The sequence below is a fragment of the Canis aureus genome, chromosome 12, assembly GCF_053574225.1.
Source record: "Canis aureus isolate CA01 chromosome 12, VMU_Caureus_v.1.0, whole genome shotgun sequence".
Lineage (NCBI taxonomy): Eukaryota > Metazoa > Chordata > Mammalia > Carnivora > Canidae > Canis > Canis aureus.
This window is the reverse complement of record NC_135622.1, coordinates 5,231,709-5,256,385: the sequence shown is the minus strand read 5'-3', so window position 1 is coordinate 5,256,385 and position 24,677 is coordinate 5,231,709. Positions and strand designations below refer to the sequence as shown.

The 24,677-nt window shown below is 40.3% G+C and overlaps 2 protein-coding genes across 7 annotated transcripts in view; both read right to left on the bottom strand.

The window, feature by feature from the left end:
• The window catches only part of LOC144280412 (uncharacterized), a 204,584-nt gene that overhangs the window by 52,178 nt on the left and 127,729 nt on the right, over positions 1-24,677 (bottom strand). The window lies entirely within an intron of this gene.
• ANP32E (acidic nuclear phosphoprotein 32 family member E) lies at positions 1,352-22,682 on the bottom strand. 4 transcript variants are annotated; one of them, XM_077842415.1, is made up of 7 exons: positions 22,557-22,682; positions 15,007-15,156; positions 14,121-14,243; positions 13,218-13,383; positions 11,507-11,682; positions 5,024-5,078; positions 1,352-3,874 (listed from the first exon to the last, which is right to left on the bottom strand). In XM_077842415.1, the coding sequence occupies exons 1-7, from the start codon at positions 22,680-22,682 to the stop codon at positions 3,804-3,806; spliced, it is 867 nt and encodes a 288-aa protein (XP_077698541.1). In that variant the 3' UTR covers positions 1,352-3,803. The 4 variants fall into 4 exon arrangements, with proteins under 4 accessions (XP_077698541.1, XP_077698543.1, XP_077698544.1 ...); XM_077842417.1 differs by lacking the exon at positions 22,557-22,682 and adding an exon at positions 17,805-18,230; XM_077842418.1 differs by lacking the exon at positions 22,557-22,682 and adding an exon at positions 16,688-16,821.

Below are 24,677 nucleotides of genomic sequence, written 5' to 3'. Positions count from 1 at the left end.
TCACAATCTCTCACAGAATTGCCTCATTGTTTAGCACCACCAAAAAGACTTTTAGTGTAGTTCCATCATTTTCTTTAACCAAGGGGAAGGAAGAAGGTTTTGAAATTTTAAAGATGTAAAAATTGTTTAATAAACGATTTCTGTAATTGAGATATACTTCAATATTTTCCATCTCTCGAGGAGCAAAGTTCTGTAATTAAAATGCCTTTTCGGATCCCTGGGTGGCTCAGCGGTTGAGCATCTGCCTTTGGCTCAGGGCATGGTCCTGGAGTCCCACATTGGGCTCCCTGCATGGAGCCTGCCTCTCTCTCTCTCTGTTTCTCATGAATAAATTAATAAAATCTTAAAAAAAAAAAATGCCATATAGGAACACCTGGGTGGCTCGGCAGCTGGGAACCTGCCTTCAGCTCAGGGTGTGATCCTGGGTCCTGGTATCAACTCCCACATTGGATTTCCTGTGGAGAGCCGGCTTCTCCCTCTGCCTATGTCTCTGCCTCTCTCATTCTGTCTCTCTCATGAATAAATAAAATCTTTTTTTTTTAATGCCTTTTCAATATTACACTGTAAGCAATCACAAAAACATTACTTACTGTATTTGTGTCTTGACTTTGTAAGTTACATTCCAGAGTTGTCTGCTCCATACAGGGAACCTGACCTGGGACTCGATCCCAAGTCTCCAGGATCACACCCTGGCCTGAAGGTGGCACTAAACCGCTAAACCACCAGGGCTGCCCAGTTATTACTTCAAAATACAAAAAGTACTGGCTCAGGGCACCTGGGTGGCTCAGTGGTTGAGCGTCTGCCTTTGGCTCAGGTCATGATCCCAGGACCCAGGTCCTATATCGGGCTCCCCAAAGGGAGCCCACCTCTCCCTCTATGTCTTTGCCTCTCCCTCAGTGTCTCTCATGAATAAATAAATAAAGTCTTAAGGGAAAAAAAAAAAGGTACTGGCTCAATTTGCAACTCCAAAAGGAAAATTAAGGGAATCCAGAATTTTTTCTCCTTCTTGGACAAAAGTTAGTAAGGCAGATGACGAGTTAAACTATTAAATTGTAATGCCGGGGATCCCTGGGTGGCGCAGCGGTTTGGCGCCTGCCTTTGGCCCAGGGCGCGATCCTGGAGACCCGGGATCGAATCCCACGTCGGGCTCCCAGTGCATGGAGCCTGCTTCTCCCTCTGCCTGTGTCTCTGCCTCTCTCTCTCTCTCACTGTGTGCCTATCATAAATAAATAAAAAAATTTAAAAAAAAAATTGTAATGCCTACCTCCCAAGCTGTTTCTGTTTTTAAAAAGACCCTCAAAGTCCCCAGTAGTGGTGTTCAAAAAGTGAATGTCATACACTGAAACTAATATTAACAACAAATCTTCCATTTATTTGAAGCAATTCAATTTCAAAAACTTTAATTTAAATTACAGCAGTCACAGAAAAAAAAACAGGTTTGAAACAGTCAGAAACAATAAAAATAATCAGGAGTGCTGCATTTTTTTTTTTAAACACTGTCATGGCTTTATTCAAAACACAGTTACACAAAAGTATTAACTTCAAAGTTTTTAAAGAAGAGTTTTGAGGAATTTAACACACTATATACATACTGCCATACAAAGAGCATTAAAATAGGACCAAAAACTTCTACAAAATATAAAACCCACCCTTACTTGTTTGCATGAAAATACCACCCACAAAGCTGAATAAGTCTTTGAAAAGTTATTTGGAGGCTCTAAATGTTGTTTTCAAATCAAAGAAATCTAATTTTGATTGCACAATAAGATGATTGATAAGAAAGTCAATATATAGATTTCATTTTAAAAATAAGTATTTTATAGTCTGGCATATACTATGCAATGAGAATTCTTAGGGACTAAAACAGGGTATTTCAACTATTAAAAAAGGAGTAAAATGTTGGCCTTTTGGAGATTTCAATCCCCCCACTAAACCTATTCCACAAGTTTTATTTCAGTCACTTGTGCAACTTTAGTTTACTCACAAATAACTTTGTAATTTTTACTTTAAAACCCCAAGTCATACATCTGAAACTGAAAAATAAATTCTTTACTCAGTAATTTAAATGTGTCCCAGTATAGAAGTATAACTTCAATTAATTTGCTGATGCTAACTTTAAAAAAGCTTACAGATATTCAAAACAAAGGGGAAAACAATTTAGCCAAGTATTAAAAAGCAATTGCCTTGAGCATGGAGCCTCCACAACAAAAAAGGGAGATATACTTGTCTACTCATATTATTATATTTAGTAGCCATGTAAAGAAACACACCCAACCCAAATATCTTTCTATTTTTAATGGACTTCCACTTGGAAACAAATCTTAATTTTAATATTTACTTTCAAATATTTTTCCAACTGCCCAGTATATTCCAATTAAATGCTATATCTGGTAATACCTTAAAACTATAGGAAGAATAATTAAAGGTTCTACTCAGAAAAATTAGAAATATTTTGAAGTGTGGTATCTAAATCATTTGGGAAGCTAACTTGAAAATTTGACTTGCATGTCTCATTAATTATCGGCAGGCAATTGTTCAGACTTTTGAGGAACATTAATGCTGCTTCTGAAAGCTTCCTCTGCTTTTCCTTCTTTACCCTATTAATACAGTCTGTACATCTTCTCAACCAAGAAAGATTTACAATAAGCAGAATCTATTGCAAATACTGTATTGATAATATTTGTATCTCAGAAAATATTCTATTTTTTTCACTTAGCTTATTTAAAAATGAGACAGTCTGAAAAGGTGGTTAAAGTGTAAAAGACTAAATAAAGTTTTTCCTTGGTAGCCATAAGTTTCCCAACATTTTTGAGATAGAGGGAGGGGGACAGCCCCCATGGCCCAGCGATTTAGCGCCGCCTTCAGCCCAGGGCCTGATCCTGGAGACGCAGGACCGAGTCCCATGTCAGGCTCCCTGCATGGAGCCTGCTTGTGTCTCTGCCCCTCTCTGTGTCTGTCATGAATAAATAAATAAAATCTTTAAAAAAAAGGGCGGGGGGTGAAACAAGAAATGGAAGTCATCATAAAGGAATAGCTGGGAGGAAAATAAAGAATGTGCACTTGAAAACAAAATAAACAACCGTTGATATTTTGTGATCTTCAGCTTGAAAAACAAAGGCTCAGCTGCATGAATCTGAACTTAGTATAAGCAATTTTCCTTCAAAAATAAAATATTAGTCACCTGGCTTAAAAGGTTTCAGAAGCCTCCACAAAAGCCATGAACTATATTGTTGAATAGAACCTTTGCTATTTTCCTACTTTCTAAGTTACTGATGTGACAAAAAAGCACCCAAATACCCTTAGCCCTCCCCCAAAAGGTCATTGCCTTCAAGCTAGAGATCTCTGGGTCACCTCTAAAAATATAACCAACTTATCAGTCAAGAGATTATTTTCATTTCATATTCCAGCCGACTGTGATTTCAGTTAACTTATAAATAACTTTAAAACCTTATAAATGAAATGCACCAAACTACGCCTGTGTAAAAGTGATCATGTTTTTAATTATGGGCTAAAAATAACTAATACAGTGAGCTTGAATGAGAAAAATGAAGATTCTAAATAAATTGCTAGAGAATTTCACAATGGGGTCAATGAAAATTTTTTTCTCTACATACAATATGATCATTAACAGACTAGTAAATCTTATTTGGAATGATAAGGCAAAAATAGTAAAACCACACTTTTCCTATAAAAAGTTACAGGTTATCTTCTGTAGGGATCGCTATGGTACATGAAGAAACAAAGAAGATGTGATCACTCTATTGCACACCCAGGAACATTAGGGAATCTGGTCTTAGAATGATCTAGTCATCTTCTTCATCTCCATCATCTTCAGCATCTCGTTTCCTTTTTTCCCCTCGAAGACCTTCTTCTTCTGAAAAAAGAGTGAAAAAAACCAGTAAAATACTCAATTTTACCAAATGAATATCTGCTAAATTACAAAGTTTTGAATCTATCTTAGTGAAAACTTACTGGCATAAAAAATTATACATTGTTTCCTCTCTGAATTTAACTTCAGTGTACTGAACAGACTTAATAGATTTAGAAATCCATAAACAATGACAGTTTGCTGTGCACCCTTGTGGCCAAATCATGAAGTACAGATCAAGAACCCAGGGGCTTGTCAATAAAAGAGAATCATTAGTAAATTTTTAAATTTATTATGGAAGGCCTAGGTAATGAGTACTAGAAAGCAAATCTGAAAAGGCTGTAATCTGGAAATAAAACAGCTCTTCTCTTAGATATATGGCTTCACCTTCTTCAAAATGAAAGACCTAAGAAAATAATAAATTAAGCTCAAGGTTCTCTCTTATCTCTGTTCATACCGGTTATAGAAATAAATGTTAATAAAATCTTTAAGAAAAAAGGGGAAAAGGCGGGGGGGGATCCCTGGGTGGTTCAGCAGTTTAGCGCCTGCCTTCGGCCCAGGGTGTGATCCTGGAGACCCGGGATCGAGTCCTGCATTGGGCTCCTTCCATGGAAACTGCTTCTCCCTCTGCCTGTGTCTCTGCCCCTCTCTCTCTCTGTCTCTCTGTCTCTCTCTGTTTCTCGTGAATAAATAAATAAAATCTTTAAAAAAAAAAAAAAAAAGAAAGAAAGAAATGTTATAGGCTGGGTGGTTTTTTTAAATGAAATTATTAAATGCCTTGAGAAAATTACTCTTTCAAGAAAGGTTTTACATCTCAGGGTGCCTAAGTGGCTCAGTGGGCTAAGTGTCCAACTCTTGATTTCGGCTCAGGTCATGATCTCAGGGTCTTGAGATCGAGACCCACATCGGGCTCTACACTGAGCCTGGAGCCTGCTTAAGATTCTCTCTCTCCTGCCAACCTCCATTATCACTCATGCTCTTTCTTTCTCTCAAAAAAAAAAAAAAAAAAAAGGTTTTACATCCCTCAAAGTGCTCTATGTTACCAAAATCAAATCAAAGATCAGTAATAATTTGAACTATAAACTCATTCTTTAAAGTACGTGAATAATAGCTATAACTTTAATGTTGGGATTTTTTGCAGATAATGTAACTCACCCTCTTCTTCCTCTTCTTCACCTTCTTCAACGTAATCATCATCATCTTCTTCATCCTTAAAAACCAAATATTCAGTTTGAGAATAAAAAGCCATGACACATTTTTCACTGTTTGGTAGTTATTCATTCCAACAAGAACAAAAAAACTATAGTTATCCTGTGTTCTAACAACCTCTACCTAACTTATATAGGTCTTCTTTAAGAACCCAACTAAATCTGGTTTATGAAAGTAAGTTATATTTTAGACTGACACTGTTCAAAAAAACTTTCTGCAACAATGGAAATGTTCTGTATCTGTACTGTCCACATGTGGCTACTGAGCACTTAAAATGTGACCAGTACAGGGGTGCCTGGCTGGCTCAGTAGAGCATACAAGTCTTGATCTCAAGGCTGTGAATTCAAGCTCCACATTGGGTGTAGAGATTACTTAATAAAAAATCTTTAAACAAAATAAAGTAAAAAATGTGATCAGTACAAATGAGGAACTGAATTTTTCATTTTATTTGAACTTAAATAACCAAATGTGCTCAGTGACTACTATAATGGACAGAGTAACTTTAGACAATTTCAAAGAAAAGTTTTCTATTTTATAGAGTAAGACAGGAATTACCTGAATCCTAGCGCCAACATAGTTATATGCATTGAATAAATCACTCAATCTCCCTGGACCGTAGTTTTCCAAACAATAAAAGACAGTATTCATCCAGAAGATGTATAAGTTCCTTCTACATCTAAATATCTACACATTGGGACGCCTGGGTGGCACAGTGTTTGGGTGCCTGCCTTCGGCTCAGGTCATGATCGTGGGATCCGGGACTGAGTCCCCCATCAGGCTCCCTGTGAGGAGCCTGCTTCTCCCTCTGCCTATATCTCTGCCTCTCTCTCTCTGTCTGTGTCTCTCATGAATGAATAAATAAATAAATCTTTTAAGAAAAGAAATAAACTTATTTATTTAAGAAAATATATAAATAAATACAAATCTACACGTCGAAATAGCAATGTCAATAAAATCACAAAACTTGATCTACAACTTTTGTGGAAGGAGCTGTTCTAGATAGCTAAGATGTAAACATAGCCTTGAAACATCAAAACTTTTTTTTTTTACTTTAACCAATTGGGATACAAATCTCTAAACTGCACTTTTACCATTTTATGCTAAACCAAACAAACGTTTCTCTTGAATACTCAGTCATAATCATTTGATCATGAACACAAACCTAATTAGTATATGCCGATTCTTTCGGAGCCTATCAATATATGTAGGACAGTTTTCTCCTTTTATTTTATTTTTAAGATTTTATTTATTTATTCATGAGAGACAGAGAGAGAGAGAGAAAGGCAGAGACACAGGCAGAGGGAAAAGCAGGCTCCCTGCAGGGAGCCGATATGGGACTCGATCCTGGGTCTCCAGGATCACACTCTGGGCCAGAGGGGACAGCACTAAACCGCTGAGCTACTTGGGCTGCCCTAGTTTTCTCCTTTTAAAAATGACCCTGGCCTCTTCTTTGAATTGTATCTTTTCCTAGTTTTCATGTCTTCTCTTTTGTAGTAAGTTACCACTTGAATTTTAATCTGCTTTGGATTCAGAAAATATATCGACAAGCTTATTATATTGAATATAGAAGAGAAAATAGGTTTAGAATAACAGCTCCTGGAAAGAAAATGTGTTTTGTTACTATATTTTGGCTACTCAGGGGCCTTTTACACTTACTGCCATGTTCCAAACAGTTGAGTTCTACATATGCTTGGGGAAAAAAAAAGGGGGGGAACCAATCTAGGGTTTCCCTTCCAACCCCACAAAAGCAGTATGCTCCTTAAAATACTTTAATAGGCAAATGTCAAGAACTGCTGGGTTGCTAGGGGAAAACTTGGACAACTCATCCTTTTTACAGTATCCACAGCCCCATTTGTATCTAGAAATACTACACGGGATGCCTGGGTGGCTCAGTGGTTGAGCATCTGCCTTTGGCTCAGGGCATGATCCTAGAGTCCTGGGATCTAGTTCCACATCAGGCTCCCTGCATGGAGCCTGCTTCTCCCTCTTCCTGTGTCTCTGCCTCTCTCTCTCTCTCTCTGTCTCTATGAATAAATAAAATCTTAAAAAAAAAAAAAAAAGGATAAAAAAATAGAAATACTAAACAGAACCTAATTTCCCATCACGTAGCGAGAATCCTGAGAAACTCAATTGCACAACACTTCTATCAGAAATCAATCTTAGGGCAGCCCGGGGGGCTCAGCGGTTTAAGCGATGCCTTCAGCCCAGGGCCTGATCCTGGAGACCAAGGATCAAGTCCCACATCAGGCTCCCTGCATGGAGCCTGCTTCTCCCTCTGCCTGTGTCTCTGCCTCTCTCTCTCTGTCTCTGTCTCTCATGAATGAATGAATGAATGAATGAATGAATGAATAGATAGATAGATAAATAAATAAATAAATAAATAAATAAATAAATAAATAAATAAATAAATCTATCTATCTATCTCTCTGGAAAAAAAAGAAATCAATCTTATACAATCAGTTCAAACACTGAAAAGCATTCTATACCAGGACATCATCAAGATACAAGGAGCGGGGCAGCCCCAGTGGCTCAGCGGTTTAGCACCGCCTTAGGCCCAGGGCGTGATCCTGGAGACCCAGGATGGAGTCCCACGTTGGGCTTCCTGCATGGACCTTGCTTCTCCCTCTGCCTGTGTCTCTGCCTCTGTGTGTGTGTGTGTGTGTGTCTCTCATGAGTAAATAAATAAAACCTTAAAAAAAAAATACAAGGAGGGGAAAAAAGTAAAAATGAAAACATAAAAAGATACAAGGAAGAAAAGGAATAAATGGGGTAGGCCAATAATATAAAAAGGAACCACAATAAGGGTACAACAGGTGGCTCAGTCAGTTAAGTGTCTGTCGTCAGCTTGAGTTATGATCCCAGGGTTTTAGGATCAAAACCCACATCAGGCTCCCTCTCCCTCTCCCACTGCTTGTGCTCTATCATATATATATATATATATATAATTTTTTTTTTTTTTATAAAAAGGAACATAGGAACACCTGGGTGGCTCAGTTGAGCATTTGCCTTTGGCTCAGGGTGTGATCCTGGGGTCCTGGGATCGAGTCCTGCACTGGGCTCCCCAGAGGAAGTCTACTTCTCCACTTCTCCCTCTGCCTACATCTCTGCCTTTCTCTGTGTGTCTCTCATTCTCAATAGCTAATTGCTTCTCCAGATTTTTAAACAAAATATGGGGACACTTGGGTGGCTTAGTGGTTGAGCGTCTGCCTTTGACGCAGGGTGTGATCCCAGAGTCCTGGGATCGAGTCCCATATCAAGCTCCCTCCATGGAGCCTGCTCCTCCCTCTGCCTATGTCTCTGCTTCTCTCACTCTCTCTGTGTCTCTCATGAATAAATGAATAAAATCTTTAAATATATATATATATATGGTTACATTAACTGATTCACATTTTTAAGCCTTTTTTTAAATTGAAATATAGTTGACACACGATGTCACCTTAGTTTCAGGTGTACAACAGGGTGACTCAACAAGTCTTTACCTAAAGCTATGCTCACTGCCAAGTATAGCCATCATCTAAGCCTTTAGTTTTTAATATCATTTTAGATAATATCCCTCAATAAAAACTCTGCTTTCACCAAAGGCTTATTCAGTAGAAACTATGGTCTCTTCCTAACTAATGGGAAATCCATGTTTCCTCACTATACTATGTATAGTACAGGAGCACCACTATTTCCAATTCTTCTAAAGCCTCCACCCCCATTTTTAATGAAGTGTACTACACAAACATAAAGTCCATCTTTTTACATATTAATTCCTTACCTCTGAAGAGTAACTGAAATAAAAAGAATACTCAAACCAAAAATAGCTAATCAAATCCCATTTCTATCTCCTTCTACTTTCTTTTTTGAATCTTGATAGTCTCGGAAGCTTCTACTGACTCTCACCTTCTAAACATAAGGTTACAACACAACTAATTAAAAATATTAAAAACAGGGAGCCCCAGTGGCCCAGTGGTTTAGAGCCGCCTTCGACCTGGGGTATGATCCTGGAGACCTGGGATGGAATCCCACGTCAGGCTCCCTGTTTGGAGCTTGCTTCTCCCTCTGCCTGTGTCTCTGCCTCTCTCTCTCTCTCTCTCTCTCTCTCTGTGTGTGTGTCTCCCATGAATGAATAAATAAAATCTTAAAAAAAATTAAAAAATAAAATAAAATGGTATCAGAGAAAAATTATCACTGATCAGGGATATTATCTAACCAATGTAAAAGTCCTTAGGAGAACAAATAAGAATACTAATAATTTCTAGTCTAAATTAGAGATATATTTTTTTCGGCTTTATTTATTTATTCATAGAGACACAGAGAGAGAAAGGCAGAGACACAGGCAGAGGGAGAAGCAGGCTCCATGCAGGGAACCCGACGCGGGACTCGATCCCAGTTCTCCAGGATCACACCCCGGGCTGCAGGCAGCGCCAAACCACTGTGCCACCGGGGCTGCCCTAAGTAAGAGATATTTTTAATAAAAAACTCTGAATTATGCAAACAAACTCAGTAATTTAAAAACATTAGGAGGAAATAGTAATTCCCAGGGGCAAAAGATCATTTATTCAAGTCAACTGACACTTCCTGTGAGCTTACTATGTCCCTGTTAATGTACTAGACACTGAGATATAAAGACAGATGACCCTCCCTTTATGGAACTCGCCATCTAGTAGAAAGTAGCCAAGTAAACAAGTTTTTACAAAAGTATCTATGAGCAAGAGAAGACTAACCAAGATTCAAAGGTAATGAAGGGGGATGCCTGGATGGCTCAGCAGTTGAGCATCTGCCTTCGGCTCAGGTCCTGATCCTGGAATCCGGGATCGAGTCCCACACTGGGCTCCTTGCGGAGAACCTGCTTCTCCCTCTGCCTATATCTCTGCCTCTCTCTCTCTCTCTGTTTTTCTCATAAATAAAATCTTAAAAAAAAAAAAAAAAAGGTAATGAAGGAAGGAGTATAAAAAATTATAGATAAAGTTTCAATAATGAGGCAACTCCAGAACTGAGTCATGATTTGGGTGGTAGTCATACAAGTATACACATAAGTAAAATGTGAACTTGTACATAAAATCCGTGCACTTTACAGGCTTTAACTATATTTATGTTTACCTCAGTTAAAAAAAAAAGCATTCATCAGAGAGCATGAGTAGCAAGTCATTTCAGATTAAGAGTAAACAATGTATCTTCAGACAGAAAGGCAAGAAACAGCTTAGTGTGAGGATTTAATTTAAAATTGAGGGGGATCCCTGGGTGGCGCAGCGGTTTAGCGCCTGCCTTTGGCCCAGGGCGCGATCCTGAAGACCCGGGATCGAATCCCACATCGGGCTCCCGGTGCATGGAGCCTGCTTCTCCCTCTGCCTGTGTCTCTGCCTCTCTCTCTCTCTGTGTGGCTATCATAAATAAATAAAAATTTTTAAAAATAAAATAAAATAAAATAAAATAAATAAAATAAAATAAAATAAAATAAAATAAAATAAAATAAAATAAAAAAATAAAATAAAATAAATAAAATAAAATAAAATAAAATAAAATAATAAAATAAAATAAAATAAAATAAATAAAATAAAATAAAATAAAATAAATAAAATAAAATAAAATAAAATAAAATAAATAAAATAAATAAAATAAAATTGAGGGAGAAGAGGCTAGAGAGGCAAACAGGGACTAGATAGTGATGGGTCTTGTATATATTTTGGTGGCAACAGGGAAACATTAAATTGTTTCAAGCAGGGCAGTGATATGATCACATTTGCATTCAGACTAAGCAAGCAAGCACAGACTGTGAAGGATACACCTAAGTGGTGACACTGTATTTAAGAGGCCATTTGGAAAACTACAACAAAACCATAAACAAAAAATAATTAGAGGGAAAGTGTTGCTGAGGGCCTACGATGTGCCAGGGACTAGATAATTTACCTATATTCTCTTGTTAAACCCTGAAAAGAGCCTAAGAGGTTGATATTATTTTCAGTTCTATAAATGCAGAAGCTGAAGCTCAGAAACTTTTGTAAAATGTTTCCATGAACCCTGCTGCTCTGGGCAGAATGGATTTTCAAGATACCTAGGTGGTAAAACCATAGGTGCTTATGATGATCTGTATACAGTTTTGTTTTTTTTTAATATTTTATTTATTTATTCATGAGAGACACACAGAGAGAGGCAGAGACACAGGCAGAGGGAGAAGCAGGCTCCATGCAGGGAACCCGACGTGGGACTCGATCCCAGGTCTCCAGGATCACACCCTGGGCTGAAGGCAGCGCTAAACTGCTGAGCCACCCAGGCTGCCCTAGATACAGTTTGAGCCAGGGGACAGTAGGAAAAATGACAGATAGACACGCTCAGACCTGCAAGTTAGTAACAATTTTCAGATTTCTTCACAACTGAACTATTTATAGACCTTGGCTTTATGCCTAAATAATTACTTTATTTAGTAATAAAGAAATGCCTATTCACCTGGATTTCTTCTTTCATTAAATATGATAGGCCCACTTCCTCTTCTCCCTCTCCCAATTCCGAGCCCGCTTCATCCTCATCCTCATCCTCATCCTCCTCTTCTTCCTCCTCTTCTTCTTCATATTCTTCAGGTGGACCAGCTTCATCTTCTTCCTCTTCATCATCTTCATCTCCATCTTTAAAAATATTTTAAAAGATGAGTGAGTGGCTGAGCAAATGTTTCTTGCTAGTACTTTAAGCCTATCTGCCCTTGCCCCAATCACTTCAAACTCTAAAGCCAATGGGAAGGTGGAAACTATCTCAGGGATATTTTCTTTTTTTAAGATTTTCCTTTTACAGGGGGTGCCTGGGTGGCTCAGATGGTTAAGTGTCCAACTCTTGATTTCAGTTCAGGTCATGGTCTCAGGCTCTGCCCTCAAGTAAGGAGGTTTGCTTGACTCTCTCCCTTTGCCCCTCTCCCCACTTGTTCACCTGTGTGCGCTCGCTCGCTCTCTAAATAAATAAATAAATCTTAAAAAAAAAAAAAAAAAAGATTTCCCTTTCACAACATCCATATTTACTATTTGAGAACTATGGTTTCTAAATACTGAAATATTTCCAACGTACAGATTTTCATTAAAATATTACATGCACTAAAGTTTGTTTTACCTTATGGACATCTCAAAACCCACTTCTCTATCATTCTATCATTTTCTAATATTGTTTGTCCATCAGATTTCTTTTTATAGTAAAAATGATTTTCAACCAAGAGTAATCAGTGTCCCATTACTAACAACAGCCATTCCATCATCTAATCTGTTAGTCACCCACTTATCCAATCATATATATTCACTACCTAATTCTAGAACGTTTCCATCACCTCCCCTCTCCCGCTCAAAAAAAACCCAGTCATTAACAGTCACTCCCCATTCTCCTCTCACCCAGCCCTGGCAACCATTATCCTACTTTCTGTTTCTATGGATTTGCCTATTCTGGACATTTCATACAAATGGAGTCATACAAAATGTGGCCTTTTGTGTCTGGCTTCTTTTACTTCATAGAATGATTTCAATGCAAGAGCATGTATCAGTGCTTCATTCATTCTTATGACTGAATCAATAATGTTTCACTGTATGGATATATCACATTTTGTTTCTCCATCAGTCGATAGGCCATTTGGGTTGTTTCTATTTCTTGACTATTATGGATAACACTACAAGAAATGATTCCTTTAAAAAAAAAAAAAAAGTACTATTTTAAAAGTTGCCACTTTTACTAGGTGGTCATTAAACAAGTTCATACAGATACAAAATTTCAGAGCTTGAGGGCGCCCAGGTGGCTCAGTCAGTTGGGCATCTGCCTTCAGCTCTGATCATGATCCTGGGGTCCTGGGATTGAGCCCCACATGGGATTCCCTGCTCAATGGGGAGCCTGCTTCTCCCTCTCCCTCTGCCACTTCCTCTGCTTGTGCTCTCTCTTGTTCTCTCTCTCAAATAAAATCCTTAAAAAAAAAAATTTCACATAGCTTGATAGCATAATAATCATTAAATTCCCCAAAGCTATCAGCAATCTAAAATAAGAAATACAGGATTAGGGCTGTGGGTTTTGTAATTTTTCTTGTTTTACATCTTTTTTTTTTTTTTTTTTTTTTTTTATCACCTAAATATCCAGGCCCAATCTAACTTGCCTGGCTAGGCTGGAGCCTGTATTTATAAGCATTAAGAATGATTACCCTCATCATCCTCCTCTTCTGAATCTGGTGCTTCGTTATCCTCCTGATCAAATCCATCTAAGTATGTGATTTGCTGCAGCAGTTCGAAGATACTTTCTCTGTAATCTTCCAGGTTTGTGATCTCACAGTTAAACAAGTCAAGACTTTTCAAATTTTTAAGATTTTGCTGGAAAAGTAAAAAGTTAAAGCTTACATTTCAAGATTTTAAATATTATGTTATTTCTTTTTATTTCATGGACCTGAAAACATATATTAAAAGAATGATTTTTGGATTTTTCAAATTTTATAAAGAAGGGTTATCGTATCAATTCTCTTTATGAGGACCTGCATGTAAACTCCACAAGAATAGGAAGTTTATTTTGTTCACCACTGTATTTCCAACACCTGGCTTAGAGTCTTCCTGTAGTAGCCACTCAATATATTTTGTTGACCATATATGTGCATAAATAGGCAACAATAATAATGTGGTTAGCTTTAAACCCAGTCAAGCTTATTGTCAACAATTTCAACCTCCTGCCAAGCTTTTTTAAAATCAGAACAACAATTTTCTGAGTTTCACTTCATCTCATTCCAGGAAACAAAGAAGCAAATAATAAAATAAAATAAAATTAAATTAAATTAAATTAAATCAAGAAAGAAGGAAAAAGAATAGAATTTAAGAAAATACTGGGAAGTTTAAAACCAGATATTCAACTCATGAGGTTATTAATAAAATAAATTTCTCAGAGATTTAAAAATTTATCTGAATGGTTTACTCTAAAAGAAGAGAAGGCAGATCCTTTTAAAAACGTATAAGAAATTCAGAAGTTTCAAAGAGTGAAATATAAATCAGTGAAGATAAAAACACTAGCAAATCTCAGAAAATCAACCAAAAAAGAGCAAGTCCAGAGACTTTCCACTCACCAGAGCTTCTACTGTACTGAGATCTTTGATTTTATTTCCACTCAGATTGAGGTAAGTAAGATTTGGACATTTCTCTGCCAGGACTTCCAAACCACCAGAAATTATATTGTCACTAAGTTCCAACTATATATTCAACATGGAGAAAAAACAAACAATGGTGAAGGCTTAGGGCAGATCGGATTATTTTTTAAGTTTTTTATTTATTTAAGTAATCTCTACACTCTATATGGAGCTCAAACCCAATGCCAAGATCAAGAGTCACACATTCTTCCAACTGAGCCAGCCAGGCGCCCCCAGTTTTTTAAAATATATCAATTTGAAGAAGAAATGTTACAAATTATTAGTTTCCAAATTCCTACCTATAATCACCAAATAATGTATTGGAACCCCTATATAATAAGCTTCTACCCCAAATTTGGTTCCAGTTGGGTTATAGGTAGATTTTATGTTTCAGAGAAAAACATTTAGTAGATATTAAATCCAAATTCATGGGGCACCTGGGTGGCTCAGGGGTTGAGCATCTGCCTTCAGCTCAGGTTGTGATCCCGGGGTCCTGGGATCCAGTCCCAAATCAGGCTCCTCATGGGGAGCCTGCTTCTCCCTCTGCCTGTGTCTCTGCCTCTCTCTGTCTCTCATGAATAAACAAATAATTTTAAAAAATAAATAAATCCACATTCATGTCATAAAGCAATTTCACTATTATGTTTAAATTTCTAAAAGCAGTATTAGAGCTGATTCTAAAATCCTGCATAACCCATTCTCTTATCTCTAGAAATTCAGAAACTTCTAATTAGAAGGCAGAACGGTTGTTTCATTTGGCCAAAACCTAGACATGTTAGCCCTTGGCATCAAAATTATGATGATTTCACACTTAATACCAACTTACCTTTCGAAGTTTATTTAAGCTGGGCAGTCGGGCCAGTGAACTTAGTTCCACATTAGCCATACTCAGAAACTCTAGTTTTTTAAAAGTATCATTCAGGCCTTCAATTTCCCCATTGACACACAGGCAATTATCAAGGACTAACTCTGTCACCTGTAAGATAGAAAATGAATGATTATGTTGCAGTCTGTTTAGCAAAAGACGGGTCAAGACAACTGGCAATGTGAATATTAAAACCACTAATTCCCTTACACAGATCCCTTCCATTCACTCCTCCCTAACCAAAAACTGAAATACAATCTAAAGTCATCATTATAAGTTAATCTTTTAAATTTAAACTTAAACCAAAAGTTCAATGCCTGCTCACAACACTGACGCATAAAAAATAAAACTTCGAAAAAGGTCCCATGTGAAACTTACTTCTGCCCCTAATAAGGATTCACAACATCAAGGCATATATTTATGCAGTGAAGGGCTGCAGAGGCTACTGGGATAGGATTCAAGTGAGCTGCCCCAAAACAGCAGGGAGAAGAAAGGAAACTATTTTATTCACATTTCAAGTTTAAACCCCCTTATCTTTGCTTGATAAATGCCACCACAACTCAAAAATACTTTTGTTACCCTTCTGAAGAAATGCTCGAAAGCTCATTCTGAGAAAGCTGGCTTTCAGAGGTATTTGTTCTTAATAGCAGGGCCTAGCAATGTCACTCGGGACAATACATCATTGACAAAATGTTATTTCTCTGTAACACCCTGGTAGCATTTTTGTAGACTTCTCCTCATTGGGGGAGGGGGGGGAAGAAGCATCCTCCTATCAGGTCAAACAACAAAACTTGCTGGTGTGGACCTAAGAGGACTTAATCCTAAGGGGGAGACAGGAGACCCTGGATATCTACTCCCAGTGCAAAAAAATATGTTTGAGGATTTTGAGAGCTAAAAATTAACAAGGAGCAATGCCCCCTTCTCTATTTCAATATGACTTTGACATAATTATTTTAGAGACCAGAGAAGGACTATGATCTGTTTAGAGTTAAGGAAGCCAAGGTCCAGAGCGTAAGAATGCCTTGGCTACCGTCACACAGTATAACAGAGCTATGCTTCCACTCTAAGTCTTCTGACTCCTAGTCCAGCTGAGCGGAGGAGAGAGAGGGCCACTAGATTTGGTGTCAGAAAACCAGTTCTTCCACTTGAGTAAATAATTTCACTGCCCTGGGACTCCATTTACTAATTTGGATTCTAGAACAATACAATCTACCTTACAAGTCTGTCCGAAGTAGAAAGGTAAATAACAAACACAAAAAGCGTTCTGTAAACTGTAAAGAGCTATACAAATATAAGAGACCGTTATTACACCACAGGGGAGGAAGGGGAGGCTGCAAAAAGACAACGAACGTCTGGCACTCCCCAAAATTGTAAAGGAAATTACTACGGGTAGGGTAGGTAAACGGAAGGGGGCATGCGGGGCAGCAAATTCACTTTTCCAAACCCCAGACACACAAAAGTATTCTAAATGTGTGCTTCTGAAAGGCAGTGTTTGATCTTGTTTTCCTGAAGCCCCCAAAGAAGTAGGCCCTAGAAAACTCCCAGCTCTCTCTGGGATGATAGCAGCACTGTTTCCTCCTCCCTGCCCTTTGCCAATTCCAGGGAAACGAAGGCTTAAAAAAATAAATAAGTGCATGAAGACCTCGGGTGCCCAGTCCGCCGCACATCCCAGCAGCAGACCCGCTCGCCTCCAGCACTGGTGTGCACAGCACCGCCCCACCCCTGCGAAAACAGCCCGATCCCTGCTATTCCGCTCCCAGTGTTTGTTTCGGGGGCCGCAGTCACCGAGACCCTCGCCGCTCTCGCCGCCCGCCGCCCCGACCCGCGGGAAAACGCACGCGGGGCGGGGGCTCCGCCGGGGAAGCGGGGTCGCCTGGCCTCGGGCGGGGAGGGCTGGGCCAGCCCGGGAGGCGCCCTCGACCGGGAGGCGGAAACGCCTGGTCCGACCCCCCAGAAGTTGACCGCTACCAGCCTCACGTGGCCCCTCCCAGCCCGTCTCTTTAACTAAGGCGACAGCGGCAGGAGCGCATCATTTCGCTTCGCCGAATCCATCTTTAAAGCACAGAACTACTACGACCCATGTGTTGAGTTTTGTGACACCTCCTCCTCCCGGGCTCCAATTCGGAGTTGCGGCCGCGACGACATGACACGCCGAATACCGTCCCAGCGCGGGGGGGACCAAGAGGATTCCGCCCCGCGCGCCCTCCCCGCCTCGGTCCCAGGACTCGGAGGCCGCGGGGGCGCCGACCGCCGACCTCATCCTCCGCAGGGGACCCCGGCCGGCGCGCCGGACACCCGGGGCCTCGAGACCGGGGCACACCCCCCGCCCCTAAGAAGAAAGGAGGAGTTGGCAGCATCGCAGAAAAGTTGGACTAACTTCTCAGGCGACGACGGCTGCGGCAGGGGCGAGTGGGACCGGGGGTCGCGCCCACGCCGCCTGCCCCGGCGCAGGACGGAACCAAAGAGCGGCCCCCCGGCACCCGTCCCGCCCCTCCAGGCCGGGACTCCGACTCGAGGACAAGCTGCGGAGGCTAAGCCCCCAGGCACACACAAAAACGCCCCTAGAAACTTCAAACCCTTCGCCATTTTAAATAGAAGATTTTAATGATTTTACACTCAAAATTAAATATTCCCCACTAACCCTAACCCGAGTCGGGGGTTCATTCATGACCCCTCCCCGCACAGCCACCGGGACCCCCAGAACCCGACCCTCCGAATCCAGGTCTGGCGGGGAAGGGGAGGGGGCTGAGTCATCTCACCTCCTCCGGGGCTCTGTTCCTTAACTCCAGGTTAATCCTCTTCTTCATCTCCATGTCCTCCTCCTGCTCGGCTGCTACTACTCCTTCCCTGACCCTTTCCTGCCTTTCCCACTACCCCCAACCCTTAAATTGTAAAAGATCTGGAAATGAATGAAAAGAAACGCAAATATAAACGCCCACTACCTCCAGATAGGTGTGGGGGAGAAAGAAGAGAATAGCAAATGGAGTCCAAGGAGTTGGGACTCTTAAGTCGGCCGCCCCCACCTCCTCGTCCACACACTCGCGCGCACTCACACGCACGCACAAACACGCACACACACGCGCGCGCGCGCGCACACACACACGCACGCCACAGTTCCTTCCCCTTCAATGGCTGCTCGTTGACTGAGCCTCCATGACACGGCACCGCCAACCCCCTGGCCTACACTCCGCCCCCCTCCCTAATGTACTGGTTCCTTCTCCAGCATCGCGCTGTCTCATTGGGCTGCGTGAATGTCCGTCAGCCTGCAGGGTGGGCCTGAACCCGGAGCGCCGTGCCTATTGGCTGCGACCGAGCGCGCAGTTAACTCCGATAGGTCAGGGAGGGTGTTCGTCCTGGGGAAAGGATTTTGAATCCCAGTAGCCCCCCTCCTTTTCTTTGTGTGATTGGCGCGCTTTCCCCAGGCGTTCGGAAGGTTTTGATGCCTGCTGGATTTGCTTTTTCTGTTTTGTTTTTAGTGTGAGAGGGAGGGAGAAAGCATCCATCCTTCTTCTGTGTCCAGGTCGCAGGACTGATCATTTGGCACACAGCATGCACCGGTTCTTGGCAGTTTTAAAGCACCTTGTGGCCGAGATGCACAGCAACGTGCTCATGATTTAAACGTGCACAGGAGCTTTCCTGGCCCTGCCCTGCTGGGGACAGGCTTCTGCTGCAGAACCAGAGCCGAGATAAAAATAGTATTTTAATTTGCAACATGAAGGACTGAACACTTTTGAAAACAGTTGGGTGAAGTGTATAAGTTAGGCAGCTTTAAACAAAACTACCCTGGAGGATTTGTTACTGAGGTAATTGTTGCTGTAATAAACACTAAGACATTGGAGGAAAAACAGTGCTGGACTAATGAAAATCAAACATCAATTCGCATAGAATTGGTACTGAAATGCCTCTCCTTTCTAATTTCCCTTTGGTTGGTTTCCATGGATATCTGTAGGTTAAACGTGCTTTTAAAAGACTGAATGTGGGGATACAAAAGAGTGAGATAAGAATTTTTTTTAATTTTGTCTTAAGAGTCTAACTTCTTAGTTCTTGCTTAAATTTGTCCTTTTCATTCCCTTACACTATTCTCAAGATAAATACCAAAAAAAAAAAAAAAAAACTAAATAATTTCGAGAAGAAAGTGAGTGAATTAGTCCAAACCTCAGAGTGGAGTGCTTGTTTACTATTTTTTCAGTTTCTCGGGTTAGAGACTAGGGTTTCAAACAGACTCACCACTCACCACTTTACCACCGCGCCCCTCCTCCTCCCACATAGGCACACAATTCTTCAATTAGGCTTACATTTAAAATGTAAACACTTCGTAGTTAGCATGTGAAATACTTTAAAGGAAAACAAAATAGTGATTGTCTTCTTCTGGAGAAGTGTTTCCTTTGTATTCTTGAAAAGCAAATTTTGTGAAGATGAATACAGAGGGGAAGAGGGAGAGCTTTTGGGAAAAAAATGACATCTCTGGGGGGTAATTTGACATTAGTTAAGTTTGTTTTAACACAGGCTAAAGGAAGCCAGGATGATATGAAAAAACAGATTGAGGAAGAGGTTTTTTGTTTTTTGTTTGTTTGTTTTTTAAGAAAGGAAGGGATAAAAGATTGAGGGGAAAGAGGTGAGAGGGATCGTCTACCAAAGTAGTGAAAGAAACTGAGGGATAGGTTAAAAAAAAAAAAAAAGTGAATTCAGGGGAAAAATGCATGGAAGCCAAAGAGTTTCAAGGAATAGATGATTATTGAGGTTAAATGGTGGGACTTTTATATCAGAACACATTAGATGGAATGGGAGACTATGTTGGAAATAAGGAATGTGAGGAAAGGCCATGAATTCATTTTACCACTGGATAATAGCTTCAGAAAGTACACGGTAGACAGGGATCCACCAAAGGGAGCCTTCCCCACCCGTGGCTCTCACTCTCATGTCATCTCTCAATGTGCCTTACTTCAATACCTTGAAACCAGATCTTTCTAGTCTTAATCAAGGAGCCAGGATAAGAGGCTGGGGGAAGAAAGATTCTCCAGAGGGCTGCTGTATAGAAAGAAAGATGCCTGGGAAGAGGTTGGCTGAAGAACATTACCAGACTAGGAGATGGGTATATGATACTAAAAGAAGGATGAAAAAATAAGAGTCAGGAGAAAAGCCAAATTCATGAACTAGAACATGCTTTAAGCTGAAGTAATGAGGCAGAGTTTATTTTATTTTATTTTTTATTTATTTATGATAGTCACAGAGAGAGAGAGAGAGGCAGAGACATAGGCAGAGGGAGAAGCAGGCTCCATGCACCGGGAGCCCGACATGGGATTCGATCCCGGGTCTCCAGGATTGCGCCCTGGGCCAAAGGCAGGCGCTAAACCACTGCGCCACCCAGAGATCCCCAGAGTTTATTTTAAATGGTAGAATGAAAAGTGAAGTTATCAGGAGGTAGATGAAAGCAAAGGAGCAAGGAAGGGAATGAATTAGAGGGTGGCTCCAACACTCCTCTAATCCACAAATAAGAAGTATGCATCAGGATATTATTTAACTCAACATGCCTTTAGTGTTCAACAACTAAACTTGTTTTCTGCTGCTGAATATCTTCTGTTGCCCCTCTAGATCTACTCTTCCCCCTTCTCCACCCTGCCCTGTGACTCAAAACCCACAGAGTCCTATGACTTCTGGGTTTGGTCCGTGGGAGAGGGCACTGGCAGGAGATTGGAAGTCTGGAGGACTGACATTGGAGTATTTAGCCCCCATCTCCTTCATGCCAAGTCGTTACAAGAAGGCTGTGTCTCTCTACCAAAAGCCACAGATCCTGTGGTGACCACAATGGTGTACCACCCAGATTTTCCTTCAGGAAGGTAGGACTTATTCCCTCTAGAATCTTGAGTAAATCAAGCATGACTATTGTTTTAAACTACTCAGTTTTGAGGTGATTTTTTACAATGGATAACTAAACAAGGGTATACCCAAGATCCTAAGAATAGTAATTTTTTAAAAGATTTTTATTTATTTACTCATGAGAGACACAGAAAGAAGGTAGAGACACAGGCAAAGGGAGAAGCAGGCTCCGTGCAGGGAGCCCAATGTGGGACTCGATTCCAGAACTCCAGGATCATGCCCTGAGCCGAAGGCAGACACTCAACCGCTGAGCCACCCAGGCATCCCAAGATTAGTAATTTGTAAAGATGAATCTCAAATCCAGTTCCTATGATCAAAGTTAAAATCTTTTTCCATTGGCACCTGGGTGGTTCAGTTGGTTAAGTGTCTGCCTTCTGCTCAGGTCATGATCCCAGAGTACTGGGATAGAGGAGCCCCATTGGACTCCCTGCTCAGCAGGAAGTCGGCTTTTCCCTCTCCCTCTGTCTGCTTGTTCTCTTTCTGTTTCTCTCACTCGCTCGCTCTGTCAAATAAATAAATAAAATCTTTTTTTAAAAAATCATTTTCCAAAGGGGACCATTATAATCCTGTTTAATTCGTAGTTGCACAAAATGTTCTGCTCCCTGAAACATCATTCTTATGCCCTACTGATGCCCAAAATGCCACAAATAGATATTCTATGTTATGATGCCTGTTAAGATACAAAAACTCCAGGGTAACTAATAAGTAAACTTGATTATTCTATTAAGCCTTAGTTGAAGATACTTATCAGATTTTTTTTTAGAAAAGATTTTGCTTAACACTATGAATACTATAATTGAGCTACCCTACATTTTCCAAGAATAAATAATTTTTTAAAGATTTTATTTTATTTATTCATAAGAGTCACAGAGAGAGAGAGAGAGAGAGGCAGAGACACAGAGGGAGAATCAGGCTCCATGCAGGGAGCCAGATGTGGGACTTGATCCTGGAACCCCAGGATCACGCCCTGGGCCAAAGGCAGGCGCTAAACCACTGAACCACCCAGGGATCCCTGGAATAAATAAATTAAAGATATTTATTTATTTATTTATTTATTTATTTATTTGAGAGAGAGCACAAGCAGGAAGAGGGGCAGAGGGAGAGGGAGAAGCAGACTCCCCACTGTGCAGGGAGATCCACAGGGGTCCTCCATCCCAGGATCCTGGGATCATGACCTAAGCTGAAGACAGACACTTAACTGACTGAGCCACCCCAGGCACTCCATTCTTTCTTTAATTTGGGATCCTTTTCACTTTAAGGATTGTTAGTAAATGCTGAAGTGGGAAGCATATATATTATTACAGTACATTTTTTATTATTGCTCTGTGAAAGCAAAATTTGATGGAATATCTACAAAAATTTAAAATTTGTGCTTGAGATATTTTAGTTTGAGTCACCTCTTTATATGTTAACATTATGCAACCTAGTTTTAACATTAACCAAAGTCAAACAAAATTGTCAGAGTAAGTCTCCCAAAAATAAATACATATTGCAATAGCAAATACAAATGATTTAGAGATTTTGCAATCTAAGAATTATTGCATCACTGTATTCACCTAGTAGCACAAGTAATAAATAGTTGTCTTAAAAGAAATTTGTAACCCTGGCAACAAAATTACTTTCAAAACACTAACCTGAAACCTCTGTTTAAGAGGCAGAGAATTCCGGCAGCCCAGGTGGCTCAGTGGTTTAGCACCACCTTCAGCCCAGGGCCTGATCCTGGAGACCTGGCATCGAGTCCTGCGTCGGGCTCCCTGCATGGAGCCTGCTTCTCCCTCTCTCTCTCTCTCTCAGTCATGAATAAAATCTTAAAAAAAAAAAAAAAAGAGGCAGAGAATTTAATATACATATTTACTTTCATTTCTTACCAAACCTTACTAAAATAACTTCGAAAGAATAATACCTAAGCCCAAATTTGTAACTGTGTGGAGATGGATGTTAATTACATACATGGTAAGTATTTCACAAATATACAAATATTATATTATATTATATTATATTATATTATATTATATCATATTAGGCACCTAAAAGTAGTATCATATTGCATATCAATTATATCTCAAAAAAATTTTTTAAAGACCTAACCCAAAAGATAGAGTGAGGAAAGAAAGGAAAGCTGAGAGAGTTCAACAAAATCTTAGCATCTATAAAGTGATGTACCATGTAGTTCAGAAATGCTTCCTTACTCCTGATGTCTTACTTCTTGTGAAAAAGTTCAGGCAGTAGGACTGGGCCTCTTTTATTCCTTTATTCACCCACTCTAAGTGGAGTGTTCCACCCTGTTCCATCCTCCTTGCTCTTGGAAGAGGAAGTCTTTGTCAGACACGTAATTCTGCTTTGCTCCTCCATGGGGAAGTAGGCCTCAGTCCAGGCTGTCTGGTTCTGGGCACAATTAGCAGGCCCATAAACTCTCATACTAAAGTACACTTCCGGGGCACCTGGGTGGCTCACTTGGTTACACATCTGCCTTCAGCTCAGGTTATGGTCCCAGGGTCCTGGGATGGAGCCTCATGTCTCATCAGGCTCCCTGCTCACCATGGAGTCTACTTCTCCCTCTCAGTCTGCCCCTCCCTCCACTCTCTTTCTCTCAAATAAATAAACAAAATCTAAAAAAAAGAAAAAGAAAGAAAGAAAGAAAGAAAGAAAGAAAGAAAGAAAGAAAGAAAGAAAGAAAGAAAGAAAAAAGACAAAGTACACCTCCAATTTAGCCTCCCACAGTGATAAAGTCGATACGTTTACCTTCATATTTGCCTGTTGCTTTATCTCTCAACTTGTTCAGCACCCCTGCATGAGGCAGGAATGCCATTATTGGGATCCCCTTCAGAGATCCCAGTAGAGTAGAAGTGATCATCTTAGAAGAGAGGAGAAAGCTGAAACCTAACTGCCTGCCAGAGATTGAGAGACAAACTGATTTACAGTAGAACCACACAAAAAGGGACGCCTGCGTGGCTCAGTGGTGGAGCACCTGCCCCTGGGTCAGGGCGTGATCCTCGGTCTCAGGATCGAGTCCCACACCGGGCTCCCTGCCTGGAGCCTGCTTCTCCCTCTGCCTATGTCTCTGCCTTTCTCTCTCTGTGTCTTTCATGAATAAATAAATAAATAAAATCATAAAAAAAAAGAACCACACAAAAAATTCTGAATTTGGAAGCACAATGAACCTTTGAAGATAAGGGAAGGGTAGGGCTAAAACAGATTTGGTTGAAGTTCATATTAAAACCAACTGAATTGGGATCCCTGGGTGGCGCAGCGGTTTAGCGCCTGCCTTTGGCCCAGGGCGCGATCCTGGAGACCCGGGATCAAATCCCACGTCGGGCTCCCGGTGCATGGAGCCTGCTTCTCCCTCTGCCTATGTCTCTACCTCTCTCTCTATCTCTGTGTGACTATCATAAATAAATAAAAATTTAAAAAAAAATAAAAAAATAAAACCAACTGAATTCTTTCCCAACTCTGACCCACAGAAGTCAAAATAAGGTATTCTAGACTCAGAAACACCTGTAATGCAAATTGGCAGGAAAAGCAAAAATCTCAATTTCAAACAGTAAGAATTCTCCCCAACAAACCAATACCTTTCTCTCCTATATTCATCATACAATTGGGTACACAATTGGGTGCTTCTCCCTCTGCCCTTTACCCCGCTCATGCTCTCTCTCTTGCTCTCTCTCATAAATAAATAAATAAATAAATAAATAAATAAATAAATAAAACACTTAAAAAAATAGGGGCACTGGGTGGCACAGTGGTTGAGCGTCTGC

What these genes read in the sequence shown, in the direction of transcription:
- ANP32E (XM_077842415.1), bottom strand. Translation starts at nt 22,682, where the DNA reads ATGCAGGGAGCCCGACGCAGGACTCGATGCCAGGTCTCCAGGATCAGG. An exon ending in AGAAGAGGAGGATGATGAGG is followed by an intron (nt 11,683 to 13,217) that starts GTAATCATTCTT and finishes ATATTTTTAAAG; the next exon opens with ATGGAGATGAAGATGATGAA. An exon ending in TAATGAAAGAAGAAATCCAG is followed by an intron (nt 5,079 to 11,506) that starts GTGAATAGGCAT and finishes TTGGTTTTTAAG; the next exon opens with GATGAAGAAGATGATGATGA.